General features: G+C 43.2%; 1 protein-coding gene across 2 annotated transcripts in view; it reads left to right on the top strand.

Annotated features, from left to right (window-relative positions):
• The window catches only part of iars1 (isoleucyl-tRNA synthetase 1), a 274,070-nt gene that overhangs the window by 60,327 nt on the left and 197,083 nt on the right, over window positions 1-16,660 (top strand). For both annotated transcript variants that reach the window (XM_086001804.1, XM_086001803.1), the window contains exons 10-12: window positions 510-605; window positions 3,745-3,867; window positions 4,261-4,352. In XM_086001804.1, coding sequence (XP_085857930.1) covers window positions 510-605; window positions 3,745-3,867; window positions 4,261-4,352 — 311 coding nt within the window. The remainder of the gene's footprint in view (window positions 1-509; window positions 606-3,744; window positions 3,868-4,260; window positions 4,353-16,660) is intronic.

Raw genomic sequence — 16,660 nt, 5'->3', positions numbered from 1 at the left:
AAGTTAAAGAAAATGTTTAAACTACAAGATGCCCAAACTAGTGCATCAGTACTGTTGTCATTGCACAGATTTTGATATACCATAAGACATAATATGTAGTGTCATAATTCAATTGATATGAATAAGACATTGGAACTGGCTGTAAGAAGTAGAGGTGCATTCATTCACATTTTACCACTACTTGTGTGATGTGACTATATTAGTTCAGTGGGTTAAATTACAGTGAATTTGTTTTTGAGGTCCAAGCTTAGTACTGAAAGGACTGTTGGCAGTCAATAAATACTAAACTCATGCTAAATGGTATGTTATGGCTATTAGGAACCAAATATCTGATGGTAATTAATTATGGTCAATTACTTTAATGTTGCTTTTGTACATCTTGCAAACTGTCTCAATTTTCCTTAATCATAAAAAGTTTATTGTATATAGAATTGGTTACTTGTTGTGCTTCGTTAAGTATTTCTAGAAGGAATATATAGGTGGTCTCTAGTAATAATACTGTCTTGCAGTGCAAAGAAACTGGAGCCTTCACTGTGCTAGTGGACAATTACGTTAAAGAGGAAGAGGGTACAGGCGTTGTACACCAGGCTCCATATTTTGGTGCAGTAAGTAAATTTTTTCATGGCTAAAATGGAATATTGTATTTAAGTCAACTAGCAGGGATGGTGGCCCTGTGTTCGTTCTTCTTCACCTCCTCCGCCAGTGCGTACCACACAAAAATATCCGTGGTGATACATCTTCTGTGTCTCCAGTTAATTTTAGGTTTCAGCTGTGTTTTGTTTTGCGGCTGAGAATAAATCACCATGTCTGCGGATGGGGCAAGGGGAAGACCGCCATGTTGCTTTTCCCAGGTGGAACAGACCTACTGATACTCTTTCCAAGTCCATCTGCATGATCACCATTGACCACAGCAGGATTCGGCATCCTTCCCAGTCATAGATGCTAATATTGGCATTGAAATGTAAATGTAACAATTGGGACCAATGTGGCGTATGTCGTGTTTTGTGCACTCATATGCTTTCCAATAACATGCTCAGCCAGTCCAGCTTCCATTTTGTAGGGTTTTCAGTGGAATTGCTTGATGGATCTTGTTGCTGATGTCAGAGTAGCTTCACCTGTGTACGGAGACCTGAAATTAAGGATTTCTGGGGAGATAAAATGGACAATTAAAATAAAAATCCCTTCTTTGCAATTGTTTCTGGTTGCATAGTTGAAAGTACCTGACTTTTTGTCCCTTGTATACAAATTGTGATGCCGTTGATTTTTTTAAAAATCCACTCAGTTTTGTAGTCTGCATAAATGACTTTTGTTTAATGTTAAGGTTAGTGTCAATCTGCATTTACTTTTGCCATTGTGCTTCCTTTTGTGTTCTTGGGATGGTTGATGTTGAAATTGAGTGAAATTTAACACCAACATCAGTGGTTATCAGAAAAGTTTCACTGTGGAGATGGGGTTGTTGTCTAGTTTGTGCCACAGCAGAGTTCTGTGTCCTGCTTCTGGACTTGTAATGGGCTGTAAATATGGTCGAATCTAGTGGCAAAAAAATACTTCCACATATATTTATAGAAGTTTTGCTGATATCCTGATTGCAATCTCTTTAGACTAACAAGTTATCTGTAATCTTTGTGTTTCAGTAGTTTCATGAACAATTGAAGTGAATGTTTGGCATTGTAGGATACAGCATACAACTTCGATTCTGCTATGCTCATCACCTTTAATTACTGAGTAGTGAACATAAGGAAAGAGATGGACACTGAGCAAGAAGATAAAAACTTTAGGGAGAATAGCAAAGACATGAGTCAAAGTAGGGTTTTTAGGATACTTTTAAAGGCTAAGAAGAAGACCGCAAGACAGGGCACAGAGGCTAAAGAAACATAGCTGATAGTAGAGCAGAGAGTAACAGTAATCTGGTGTTAAAGTGGATCTTACAACGATTGCAGGGATGTGGCAGGAGGAGATCACTCAGGGTGAAGTAAGGCTGAGGAGTAATATTTTTAAATGAGGGCAAGAATCTTGAAGTCATTTTGCTGAGGCAAAGGACCGTAGTGGAACTTTGCAAGGAAAGGGCTGATTTTCATTTGGGACACAGATCATATATTGTGGAGTTATGAATAAGTTGGGAGTTTGTGAGCACGGAGTTGATGCTCGAGACCATGAAAACGTGCATTAATGTTTTGGCAGCAGTGAAGGAGAAGTAGGGATTGTTCTAGGGGTGAAAAAAAAGTCTTGGTAATGGACTGGATATAGGGTATGAAGTTCAGCTTGCGTTAAACAGAATGGCAAGGTTCTGCACCTCCAGACTTAGCATGAGGGCACAATTTGAAGTTTGGAATGATCATCAACCTGAAACATTAACTCTCTTTCTCTCTCCACAGATGCTGCCTGACCTGCTGAGTATTTTCAGCATTTTCTGTTTGTATTTCAGATTTCCAGCATCTGCAGTATTTTGCTTTAGTGTTGGAAGTTTGGAATGATGGCCAATTAGGTTGCATAGTTGGTTGGGCTTCTGTTGAACTTAATGTTGAACAGACAGTTGGAGGTTGTAATAACCAGCATGATGTTGATGATGAAAGCAGAGAAGCATCGTTGCATGTCTTAGGCATACATGAGGAGGCTGGCCCTGGGCTGGCAAATCACATCGCCAACTGCTAGCTCGAAAAAGAAGTGGACCTAGGATGGAGACCTGGGCACATCATAGGTGACGATTAGACGAGATATGGTGATTGCATTGGGTCAGATAGTAATAGAACCATGAGAAAATGGTACTGTGAATGAAATGGAATGGCTACCAAAGGGTGCAGAGAGCACAAAGAGGAACAGCCACCAATGAACTTTGGAACAGAGCAGTTTCAGTCCTGTGGTGCATTTATAAATTGTGTGCCTGTTGTATAAACCTGCTTAATTTTGGCTGTATTTATTAAGGGAGGAACCTGGGGTATTTTGTTCTAAGAAGATGTGACTTTTCCAAGAAACTTTCTTGAGAACGGATTGCAGTAAATTTGGAATTATGTGAAGATGTGACATAGCCTTGAAGACGCTTGGCGCTTTACCTGCGAAAACAACAACAGTAGGACTGTCTTCATGTTGCAACCGAAACCAAGGTCCAAAATCAAAAGTGGATTTTATCGTGCTGTCTGAATTTATAGTACTAAATAGGGACAGAGATTTTCCTCAGGTGTGTGGTCAGGTTAATCCAAATGTAGACGAGAATTTTTGTTTTAGCTTTCCAAATTTGACGTTTTAGATTCTGATTTCTTCATTCTACAATGTATTTTTGGTCTTTCTTCACAGGAACACCAGTGTAAGTAAAAGCATAGGCTTGGATAATAAAATTAAACATTAAAAAAAAACTGACCAATTTTGAGTTGGTCCAACATAACTCATTTTAGATTCAGAAAACCTTTTTGTCCAACTCACCAGCAAATTCAGAAAATTGTGCCTTCTCCAACTACTACTTTGTGGACGAAAGTTACATTGCAATAGATGCTTCTCAATTAAGGGATTTCACTTTTTTTAATTTTTAGGAGTTCCCCAAGCATTGGTGGAGTAAGTTGAACCAATAAGTATTTCTTATTGACTTGTCAGTCCCAGAGGTAAAAGGAAAATAGTTTGAAGAAATGTAAATGAAATAAAAATTTACTGTGCCAAAAATACTGTCTGTATCTTTGGTGGACCAAGTTTTCCTTCCACCTTCCTCGAAAATCCAGTGTCGGACAGAGCTTAATTCAGTATTTCATCCTGCAGGATGATTTCCGTGTTTGTGTGGATTATGGCATAATCCAGAAAGATTCAACACCAGTGTGCCCTGTGGATGCATCTGGCTGTTTCACAGCTGAAGTGAAGGACTTTGCAGGACAGTATGTGAAGGTTAGTGGATGGTTGTTACATGTTGTAGTTGTAGAAAGATGATTGAACAGATAAGCAGGAAGTGAGTTAAGTGTTAAATCTTTGCAATATTGCTTAGCCATGTAAAAATGTTACCATCCTAAAGATTTGCAGTTAAAACTTAATTGATAGCACTTAATACAATGAAAGTTCTGAAGTGGTTTGCCTTCACTTCATTCAGTTTGTCGGAATTATGTAAAATAATTAGTTAAAAAAAATAATTGTACATTTGATGTTAAAGTTCACGCCTAAGAACTAGCCCGCTATCTATTGGAATTAAGCCTTGCTGTAAAAAATCTCTAAATTCTGAGGTTTAACATAAAATAACAGTCATAGACATATGCAGTTACCTGAACTCTAACCTTATTCTTTTAGGATGCAGACAAGAATATCCTTAAATATCTAAAAGATAAGGGCCGACTGGTTCACAGTAGTACCTACAATCACAATTATCCATTTTGTTGGAGGTAAGAGCCACAGGAAATGAGAGGGCTTCAGTGGTGTTATGAGGAAATTATTTAAAATTCTGCATGCCAGAATTCAGTTATATACAAGACATTTATGGGCTATCTTTGATCATGCACACTGATCAGTTAAAAAATGGCTGCTAAGTTATCCAGAAATTTCTAACTTCTTAAGCACCCAATTTGGTGTCTTATTCACTTACATGTAACTACAGTCTGTGATAAAACTTTTCACAGGGTGGTTTAATTTGTTTACTACAGAACGTAATTATGGTTTGTTTAACCTAAATCATCTAAGGAGTTGATTTTTTGAGTATGTTTTTTTGGTCCCGATTCCTTTGATCCAAAGAACAAGTTTTTTTTTGCCCCTGCCCCCCCCCCCCCCCCCCTCTAATTTTGTCCTTCAGAATCAGGAGTAGAGTTTTTCATTTGAAACCCAAAGGTGTGTTGCAGCCAATAGCAGTATTCATATTGTTGCCTCGGCTGAAAGCAGCTAAGTCAACACAGTCGAAGGACTGAACCCAAGAACATGCTCATCCGTACAGCCCTGAGACATAAATGTCAACCTAGAAAAATCTGACCACTCAAGAACAGCCCTGATCAGAAGTCCTATGAGGTGAAATTAAGTCTCCAGATATTCCTGGAGATGTAGGCCATTGTAATGGTGCATCCACGGCATTGGGCTTGTTTACTAAAGTCGCAGTAACTTATGGCCTAAGTTACGCCATTATTTACGCCGCACCACAGTCTCCTGGGACTTTTGATCCGCTCCACCAACACCCTCACCGAAACCGAGAAAAGTTGATTATCATAGCTCTAACCTGCAGTCGATTCAATGGCTGTTATGAAATTTCTGGATTTGTACTAACCTTCTTGTCACAGCCACTTGGACTGAAAAATAATGGTGACGGTGAATGAGTAAAATAATTGATTAAAATAAAATCGCTGTTCTTAATTCTTATCTAAAACCGATTGAAACACTTCTTCACCATTGTGTGTTAGATTTAATGTACTTTGCGTGTGCGGATTAGGCATCCAGAGGTGCCTGCACGTAGCATTTATGAAGTTGAGAGTGGGGGAGAAATTAGTTTAGGCCTGTTTTTGGTCCCAAAATGGTTGGCATAGTCATAGCGTGCGCCAGAGGCTCATTCGAAATTGGGCACCGGACCTAAGTAGGTAATATGTGGGCACCTGTTGGGCCACTGAAGCAGCTCGCCGGTTTCCTCTGGACCAATTTGGGCTGGCTGCAACAACAACAACAACTTATATTTATAGATCATTTTTAATGTAGTAAAACATCCCACGGCACTTCACAGGAGCGTTATCAAACAAAATTTGACACCGAACCACATAAGGAGATATTAGGGCAGATGACCAAACGCTTGGTCAAAGAGGTAGATTTTAAGGAGTGTCTTAAAGGAGGAAAGAGAGGTAGAAATGCCGGCAGCCACCCTCAGGTAGGTCCTGGGAGAGAGGGAAGGCGAATGGGACGGGGGTGAGCACAGGCTGGTAGTGACCCACAGCAGTTAAAAAGAAAAATCTTAGCTTTCTCTTGGCCGCTACCAGCCGTCCCTTTAAAGTTAACCCACAAAAGAAACTGAAAAAAACAGCATACTAGGCCTGGTGCATGCCCTGCTTAGTTCCTGGCCCATTTCGGAGAGGGTTCCCTAAAGAGGCGTTGGGCCCCTTGTATATGCTAATGAGTGGCCTAACGCCTGTTTATGGCGGCTGCCAGGGATGCCTGAGTATTACCCGAGCCAATATGCCATTTGACATAAAGTCCCTTTTGAGATGTGGGACATAGCCTCCGAGATTGGACCTTTTTACACCTGAGAAACAAACAAAAATTTCACCCCTGATTTTTTTTGAAGGTAGCTTAAGTTGCTAATGCCATCTCCTAGATGAATGGTTTAAAAAAAAATCTGTGTAACTTGGAATGTTCTTGGAAGCAGAAAACCACAGCTGAGTGTGTCCACAACACAAAAACTATTTTCTGCAAGTGATCAACTTCAGCATAGTGAAAGAACTTGAAATTCAGAATTCTATGACTAGAGGTGTGCCAATATTGATCTGCTTAATGAGTGAATTGATGTAGATGGGGAAAGCCATTGGCTGCGCCGCTTCGGAGGTCCCTGATTTTGCCAATATGCTCGTTGTGGCTTATTCAAATTACTTTTCCAGGTAATTTTGGAGTAAGTTTGCACCAGAAAGATCTGGGCATGAAAAGGTGTAATTCATGTACGTCGTCACTCCAGGAAATTCTTGGCCCATGTCGCTTCTGCTGCAGATATATCTGACATTCCTTCACTCATGTTGAAAGAAATAAAACACACAACTGCAGACTCTATGTAAATCTTTGTAAAAGTCTGAAGGAGAAATCCAAATGTTGAAGGTACAAAATTTATTTTCTACAGGAGTGTGGGATCATTGCAGCCCCCGCCCCCCCCCCCCACCCCGACTGAAAATTTTAGATTTTTGATGTGTGTGCTTTCTAGTATTTGAGAATCTTAAAAAGGTACATTTTTATTAATTTTATTGACAGATGAACTCTATTTGCCATTTAGGAATTAGCTATTAATCTTCATATTTTAAAAAGTATTTTTTCTAGTAGCAGCAAGTAATCAAATACTAGGAGATAAAAGTTTGATTTAAAAAAAAATGATTGCTTTATAGTGAACGGGGTTTCAAACTCCATCTTATTGATCGTGGGATTGGTCAGGCCTGTGTGCAGTAAATTTAGAATTGTGCACACTCCTTTCAAAAATACAAGTTCCTCCTCCTACCCCTGAAATTCCTGTTCTCGTGATAGTTCTGCCCATAGAATGCATCAGCTAAAATTATTTCAGCGAGTGACAGGACTCTAGTGGATCTGCATTGAGGGGAAAGGAGCCCAGTCCACCTTCATTTTTGGCCACATCAAACACAGCATGTGTGCTGAGAACTTTCTAAGGAGACCCACCACCACCTGCAAGGCAGCTAGGGATGGGAAATAAATGCCGACCTCGCCAGTGACGTCCACATCCCGACAAATTTTTAAAAAAAAATCTGGATGATCCTGAGATTATATGTTGTGCATGATCAGAGCCCGAGACTTCAGCTCTGAGCTGCCGAGGGCACCCAAATTTTTATTTTTATTTTTCAATCTGCTTAAAGTTGAAGTTAAACATCGCCACTCATCAAAATTAAATTACTTTATTAGCACAAAATATAATTTAGGTACATCCAATTTTTGACATGTTATGTGGCAGACACAGGAAGACAGCATTTTCATTGTCTCATTCAAATGTGTGTTCCTGCAGAAGCAAAGGAAATGGCTGAATTTTATAGATACGGATTTATTTTTTAACTGCACGGTAGCACTCCTTTGTTGTACGACTCGCACAAATGTGCAATTGATTGCCAACTAACGAATACTGCTGGAAAAGGACATGATTATGAGAGCTTGGGGTGAAGGTAGATTGGCTGTCATCCTTTACATAATTGAATCACCTGCTGATACCCACTACCTGGGTTCACATATGATAAAATGGTTACAATTGCAAAATACTGCAGATGCTGGAAATCTGAAATAACAACAGAAAATGCTGGAAACACTCAGCAGGCCAGGCAGCGTCCGCGGAGCGAGAAACAGAGTTAAACGAGGGAAAAACCTACTTGACCTCGTCCTCACCAATCTACCTTTCGCAGATGCATCTGTCCATGACGGCATTGGCAGCAGTGACCACCACAGTCATTGTGGAGACGGAGTCCCGTCTTCACACTGAGGACACCCTCCATTGTGTTGTGTGGCACTACCACCGTGCTAAATGGGATAGATTCAGAACAGATCTAGCAGCTCAAAACTGGGCATCCATGAAGCACTGTGGGCCATCAGCAGCAGCAGAATTGTATTTCACCACAATCTGTAACCTCATGGCCCGGCATATCCCTCACTCTACCATTACCACCAAGCCAGGGGACCAACCCTGGTTCAACAACAAGTGTAAAAGAGCATGCCAGGAGCAGCACCAGGTGTACCTAAAAATGAAGTGCCAACCCGGGGAAGCTGCAACACAGGACTACATGCATGCTAAACAGCGAAAGCAGCATGCTATAGACAGGGCTAAGCGATCCCACAATCAACGGATCAGATCAAAGCTCTGCAATCCTGCCACATCCAGTTGTGAATGGTGGTGGACCATTAAACAACTAACGGGAGGAGGAGGCTCCAAGAATATCCCCATCCTCAATGATGGTGGAGCCCAGCACATGAGTGCAAAAGACAAGGCTGAAGCGTTTGCAACCAACTTCAGCCAGAAGTGCCGAGTGGATGATCCATTTCGGCCTACTCCCGAGGTCTCCACCATCACAGAAGCCAGTCTTAAGCCAATTCGATTCACTCCACGTGATATCAAGAAACATAGAAGATAGGAGCAGGAGTAGGCCATTCGGCCCCTCGAGCCTGCTCCGCCATTCAATGCGATCATGGCTGATCATCCAAATTCAGTACCCTGTCCCTGCTTTCTCCCCATACCCCTTGATCCCTTTAGCCTTAAGAAATATATCTAACTCCTTCTTGAATATATATAATGAATTGGCCTCAACTGCCTTCTGTGGTAGAGAATTCCACAGGTTCACCACTCTCTGGGTGAAGAAATTCCTCCTCATCTCTGTCCTAAATGGCTTACCCCTTATCTTTAGACTGTGACCCCTGGTTCTGGACTCCCCGACCATCGGGAACATCCTTCCTGCATCTAGTCTGTCCAGTCCTGTCAGAATTTTATAAGTTTCAATGAGATCCCCTCTCATTCTTCTAAACTCCAGCGAGTATAAGCCCAATTGACCCAATCTCTCCTCATACGTCATTCCTGCCATCCCAGGTATCAGCCTGGTGAATCTTCGCTGAACTCCTTCCATGGCAAGAACATCCTTCCTCAGATAAGGCGACCAAAACTGCACTCAATACTCAAGATGTGGTCTCACCAAGGCTCTGCACAATTGCAGCAAGACATCCTTGTTCCTGTACTCAAACCCTCTTGCTACGAAGGCCAACATACCATTTGCCTTCTTAACCGCCTGCTGCACCTGCATGATTACCTTCAGCGAGTGGTGCACAAGGACACCCAGGTCTCGTTGCACTTCCCCTTCTCCTAATCTATTGCCATTCAGATAATAATCTGCCTTCCTGTTTTTGCCACCAAAGTGGATAACCTCGCATTTATCCACGTTCTATTGCATCTGCCATGCTTCTGCCCAATCACCCAACCTGTCATCCTGGAGTTTCTTGGCATCCTCCTCACAGCACACACGCCCACCCAGCTTTGTGTCGTCTGCAAACTTGGAGATATTACATCTAGTTCCCTTGTCTAGATCATTAATATATATTGTGAATAGCTGGGGTCCAAGGACCGATCCCTGCGGTACCCCACTAGTCACTGCCTGCCACTCGGAAAAAGACCCGTTTATTCCAACTCTTTGCTTTCTGTCTGCCAACCAGTTCTCTATCTAAGTCAGTACCTTGCCCCCAATCCCATGTGCCTTAACTTTACACGCTAATCTCTTATGCGGGACCTTATCGAAAGCCTTCTGAAAGTCCAAATACACCACATCCACTGGTTCTCCCTTATCTATTTCACCAGTTACATCCTCAAAAAATTCTAGTAGATTAGTCAAGCACCATTTACCTTTTGTAAATCCATGTTGACTTTGTCCGATCCTGTCACTGTTTTCCAAGTGCTCTGCTATTACATCTTTTATAATGGACTCTAGCATTTTCCCCACTACCGATGTCAGGCTTACCGGTCTGTAATTCCCCGTTTTCTCTCTACCACCTTTTTTGAATAGTGGGGTAACATTAGCTACCCTCCAATCCATGGGTACTGTTCCAGATTCCATCGAATGTTGGAAGATGATCAGCAATACATCTACTATTTCTAGGGCCACTTCCTTAAGAACCCTAGGATGTAGATTATCAGGCCCTGGGGATTTATCGGCCTTCAAACCCGTCAATTTCCCTAACACCATTTCCCTGCAAATACTGATTTCTTTCAGTTCCTCCCTTTCATCAGACCCTATGTTCCCCGACATCTCTGGGAGGTTATTTGTGTCCTCCTTTGTGAAGACAGAACCAAAATATGTATTTAATTGGTCTGCCAGAAACGGCTGAGCACACTGGATACAGCAAAGGCTATGGGCCCCGACAACATCCCAGCTATCATGCTGAAGACTTGTGCTCCAGAACTAGCTGTGCCTCTAGCCAAGCTGTTCCAGTATAGCTACAACACTGGCATCTATCCGATAATGTGGAAAACTGCCCAGGTATGTCCAGTCCACAAAAAGCAGGACAAATCCAACCCAGCCAATTACCGCCCCATCAGTCTACTCTCAATCATCAGCAAAGTGATGGAAGGTGTCATCGACAGTGCTATCAAGCGGCACTTACCGATAACCTGCTCACTGATGCCCAGTTTGGGTTCCGCCAAGACCACTCGGCTCCCGACCTCATTACAGCCTCGGTCCAAACATGGACAAAGGAGCTGAATTCCAGAGGTGAGGTGAGAGTGACTGCCCTAGACATCAAGGCAGCATTTGACTGAGTGTAGCATCAAGGAGCCCTAGTAAAACTGAAGTCAGGGGGAAAACGCTCCACTGGCTGGAGTCATACCTAGCACAAAGGAAGATGGTTGTGGTGGTTGAAGGTCAATCATCACAGCCCCAGGACATCGCTGCAGGAATTCCTCAGGGCAGTGCCCTAGGCCCAACCATCTTCAGCAGCTTCATCAATGACCTTCCCTCCAACATAAGGTCAGAAATGGGGATGTTCGTTGATGACTGCACAGTGTTCAGCGCCATTCGCAACTCCGCAGATAATGAAGCAGTCCATGCCCGCATGCAACAAGACCTGGATGACGTTCAGGCTTGGGCTGATAAGTGGCAGGTAACATTCGCGCCACAGAAGTGCCAGGCAATGACTGTCTCCAACAAGCGAGAGTCTAACCACCTCCCCATGACATTCAATGGCATCACCATCGCCGAATCCCCCACTATCAACATCCTGGGGGTCACCAGAAACCAGACACTTAACTGGACCAGCCACATAAATACTGAGGGAACAAGAGCAGGTCAGAGGCTAGGTATTCTGCGGCGAGTGTCTCACCTCCTGACTCCCCAAAGCCTATCCACCATCTAGAAGGCACAAGTAAGGAGTGCAGCTCCAACAACACTCAAGAAGCTCAACACCATCCTGGGCAAAGCAGCCCGCTTGATTGGCACCCCATCCACCGCCTTAAACATTCACTCCCTCCACCACCGGCGCACCGTGGCTGCAGTGCGTACCATCTACAAGATGCACTGCAGCAACTTGCCAAGACTTCTTCGGCAGCACCTCCCAAACCCGCGACCTCTTCCACCTAGAAGGACAAGGGCAGCAGGCGCATGTGAACACCACCACCTCCAAGTTCCCCTCCAAGTCACACACCACCCTGACTTAGAAGTATATCGCCGATCCTTCACTGTCACTGAGTCAAAATCCTGGAACTCCCGACCTAACAGCACTGTGGGAGTACCATCACCACACGGACTGCAGCGTTTCAAGAAGGCGGCTCACCACCACCTTCTCAAGGGCAACTAGGGATGGGCAATAAATGCTGGCATTGCCAGTGACGCCCAGATCCCATAAACGAATAAACCAAAAAAAAAAGGTCTGTGACCCTTCGCTACTTGGGTGATGTTCTAGTTGTGACCATGATGGAGTGAGTGGTTTTAGAGGGTTAGAAAGTTGCTGGTAATCAAGTATAAGAAAAACCTTTTTTTAATTAACTTTCTCACCCCCATGATAGTCTCGTTGCTTTGCTGATGCTGTTGCTAGTGAGCCACACCCAGTTAAATGGGAACAGCTCCTTTTGTTGCATTGGGTCCCATGGTTTTGGATTGCCCCAGGAGCTAATTACAGCTGTCTGACTACAGAAAATGCAATACTGCTCTGTATGTGACTGTGACAAAGGTCAGCTATCCCTCCTTTTCGTTCTTGACCTATCTGCAGCCTTTGATACGGTTGGCCAGTTCATCTTCCTTCAATGCCTCTCCACATTCGTCCAGCTGGATGGGACTGCACTCGCCTGGTTCCATTCTTATCTATCAATAATAGCCAGAGAATCACCTGCAGTCGCTTCTCTTCACACTCCCTATCTATCCTTGGCCCCCATCTATTTCTCATCTACATGCTGCCGCTCGGCGACATCATCCACATGTACGCTGACGACACCCAGCTCGACCTCACCACCACTTCTCTCGATCCTTCCACTGTCTCAACATTGTCAGACTGCTTGTCCGACATCCAGCACTGGATAAGCAGAAATTCCCTTCAACTAAATACTGGGAAAACCGAAGCCATTGTCTTTGGTCCCCGCCACAATCTCCATTCCCTAGCCACTGACTCCATCCCTCCTTAGCATCTGTCTGAGGCTGAACCAGACTGTTCACAACCTCGATGTCATAGTTGACCCTGGTACGAACTTCCGACCACATACCCGCGCCATAACTAAGACCGCCTATTTCCACCTCCGTAACATCGTCCGGCTCTGTCCCTGCCTCACCTCATCTGCTGCTGAAACCCTCATCCATACCTTTGTTATCTCTAGACTTGACTATTCCCATGCACTCCCGGCTGGCCTCCCACGTTCTACCCTACGTAAACTTGAGCTCTGCTGCCGTGTCCTAACTTGCATCAAGTCCCGTTCACCCATCACCCCTGTGCTCGGGTGCCAAGGGACGCTGGGTGACGAGCCCTAGCGCGAGATTCAGGCAACCGTTTTGGATGAGCTCAAGTTTATGGAGGGTGCAAGGTGGGAGACCAGCCAGGGGAGCATTAGAATAGTTGAGTCTAGAGGTAACAAAGGTATGGATGAGGGTTTCAGCAGCAGATGAGCTGAGGCAGGGGTGGAGTCGGACGATGTTACAGAGGTGGAAATAGGCAGTCGGTGCTGGAGAGATTACGGGGTTGGAAGCTCAACTCGGGGTCAAATAGGACAGTCTGGTGCAGCCTCAAACAGTGCCACAGAGGGCGAAGGAATCGGTGGCTAGGGAATGAAGTTTGTGGCGGGAACAAAAATCTAATGATCTCAGTCTTGAAAATTTAATTTAGCCCAGCATCTACAGTCTTTTTTGGGGGGGAGGGGGAGTTCCATATTTTCACTGCCTTTTGTGTGAAAAAATGTTTCCTGATTTCACTCCTAACTGGCCTAGCTCTAATTTTAGGATTTGTTCCAAATTTGTTTTTGACAGCTTTGGTCTTTTTTGGCCTTTGAGTGATAGGGTATTATTATTGAAAGTTTTTTTGGTCCAGATCCAATTGTATAAATGTACCGACATTTCTTTAATACATCATTAAGTGTTTGAATCTGGTCCATGTTTTTTGTTGGCAAGCAGATCCTTGTCCTTTTAGTAACAAGTATAACCTTTAATGCTCCTTGAGAAGTGACATCGCGTAAGCTCGCTTGGGATTGCCCTGGGAGCTCTTGAAAATTGCCTTTCACTTATTGCTGCAGTGATGAATTGGGCTGGTGCCTTACAGTGGCAGTTTGTGCTTCAGTTATAAAAAAATAATTTTGGAAGCCAAAAGTGAATTAACAGAAATGTAAAACAAAAGGAAGTGCCAAGGATGTGGGGGTTGGAGAAACAGTAACTTTATTTTAAATATTGCATTTTATCATACTCCTGCAGTTTTAGTCTTGTATTCCAAAATATATATAGCTAGTAAACAAATGATCCTCATCAACCAAGGAAATGGAAAGGGGGGGGGAAATCATTAAACCGTTAACTATTCTTACTAGTAAGTTTACTGATAAATTTAAATATTAAACTATTGTTCACGTAGTTCTGAAATGTTTTATTAGATCAGCTACCAAGTAGAGTGCTTCATATTGGCAGGGGAGCAATTGCGAGGTGTCATGAAACAGTCACTTCGAGGGATGTAATTTGGTAAAGACTGACCTGGTGCTGGTATGTAGTGAAAATATGATCTGCATATGGTTCACCTAACAAAATAATCTTTCTTGGGATGAAATAGGAGCAGAACATTTGGATATCTTCCGACTGCTTTTGCTATGCTCGCATATTTTGAAAGACAGATTGTTTGACTTTTTTTAAATGCCAGCTGTGGCTCAGTGGGTAGTACTCTCGCCTCCCGAGTCAGAGAGTTGTGGGTACAAGTCCCACTCCGGGGACTTGAGCACAAAAATCTAGGCTGACACTCCAGCGCAGTGCTGAAGGAGTGCTGCACTGTCGGAGGTGCCGTCTTTCGGATGAGACATTAAACCGAGGCCCCGTCTGCTCTCAGGTGAACGTAAAAGATCTCTGGTGTCCTGGCCAATATTTAATCCCTCAATCAACATAACAAAACAGATTATCTGGTCATTCTCACAATGCTGTTTGTGGGAGCTTGCTGTGCGCAAATTGGCTGCCGCGTTTCCTACATTACAACAGTGACTACACTACATTGTTTATAAAGCGCTTTGAGATGTCCGGTGGTCATGAAAGGCGCTGTATAAATGCAGGTCTTTTTTTAAATGGGGACTGAATTACATCCAAATGCCCTGCTCCGATTATCCCTCGCCTCTAACACTGTTTCAACTGAAGTCTACACTTAGTCTTCACTCCTCTCATACAATGCCACAGAAAAGTCAATTAACTAAAAATAATGACTCAAATCTGTGATTTGCACCCTAAATTACAGTGTTTCGTGCTCCAATCTTCCCTTGTGAACTTACTCCACAATTTATTGGAAAAGTAATTTGAATATGCTGCAGCAAGCATAATGGCGAATCGAGGACCTCAGAAGCATGCAGTCAATGGCATACCCAATCTGCATTAATTAAGCAGATCAATATTGGCGTGACCTGAGACATAGAATTCTGAATTTCAAATCCAGATCCTGAACTTGGATCACTTACAGAAAATTGTTTTGAGTTATGGACACACTTGGGTGTTGCATTCTATGTTATACATTTATTTAGAAGATATCTTTTGTAATTTAAGCTACCTAAAAAGTCTCAGGTTAATCTAATGGGGGCAAAATTGAACCCCGTTTCGCCCAATTCTCGGATGTGAAACGGGTGGCGAGAAAGTCCCACTTCCCAAGGGCACCCGAAATACATTCCATACCATATTGGCTGCCTTAAGCAAGGGTTGGGCCCTTTGCATATGGCAATAAGGGGACGAACGCATGTTTAAGGACCCTCTTCAAAATTGGTCAGAAACTGAGCAGAGTTGGCTCCAACCTATGCAGCGTTCTTTGAAGGGACTGTCAGAGGTCACCAACATCAAGTTAAGTTTTTTTTCTTTAACGTAATGTGGAAGGACCTCGTTCGCCTTCCAAGACCTGCCTGAGGATTGCTGCCGGTGTCACAGCCGGCTCAAATTGGTCTAGAGGAAACCATCGTCTCGACAGATGCCCGCATCTCACTGGAATTATTCAGATGAGGCCCGGGGACCAGTTTCGAATGAGCCTCCGGACTGTAACTTCTTGTGAGCGTGCCAACACTTCGGGCCCAAAAACTGACCTAACTGATTGCTCCCCCATGATCCCATTCATCAATGACACGTGGAGGCACTTCAGTGCGCTGTACCGTGCACGCAGTAGACATTTAACCTAACACACAATTACGAAGTGTTTTGCTGGGTTTTAGCTAAGAGTTAAATATATCAAGAAAGAGCAGAGATTTTATTTTACTTTAATCAATTATTTTGATCTGATTAATTTAAATACATTCACCTGTGCCGTTATTTCTCAGTCTAACTGGCTGTGGTGAAAAATCTGGTATAAATGTAGGAAATTTGTGATCATTATTGACTTAACTGGGGGGAAGGCGGAGCTATAATTTATTTTGCACCGTTTTGGTGAGGGTACTAGTGAAGCGGATCAAAAGTCCCAGGAAATTGTGGCACGGTGTGACCAATGACGTAACTTACATCATTTCTTGGTACTTTTACTGTGTAAGACGAACCTTATGACGTAGACGTGCTGTTCCAATGGTGCAAGTCGCCAGGATATTCTTGCCCACTATTTACCACTGATCTTCTATGTCAGCGGGATAATGCCTGCAGTGTAATTCCTTGAGTAATGCCTGGTTACCTTAATTTTCAAAGTTACAATGGTTATGCACTTATTATTTTTCTTGTGGCGCAGGACTCCCAACATCAATATAACGTGCGTTATACTTCTCTCCATCTCCCAACTGACCAGCCTCTGATGCCAACCCCATTCTTCGAAGCATGTTGCTTTACTTTAAATAAAAACAGGAAAAGCTGTTCACAATAACATGATCACGCATGGC

This window comes from Somniosus microcephalus, chromosome 11 (assembly GCF_052327205.1).
Source record: "Somniosus microcephalus isolate GS21.2 chromosome 11, FLI_Smic_1.0, whole genome shotgun sequence".
Classification (NCBI taxonomy): Eukaryota; Metazoa; Chordata; class Chondrichthyes; order Squaliformes; family Somniosidae; genus Somniosus; species Somniosus microcephalus.
The sequence above is the reverse complement of the archived record's forward strand: the minus strand, read 5'-3'. Positions and strand labels throughout refer to the sequence as shown.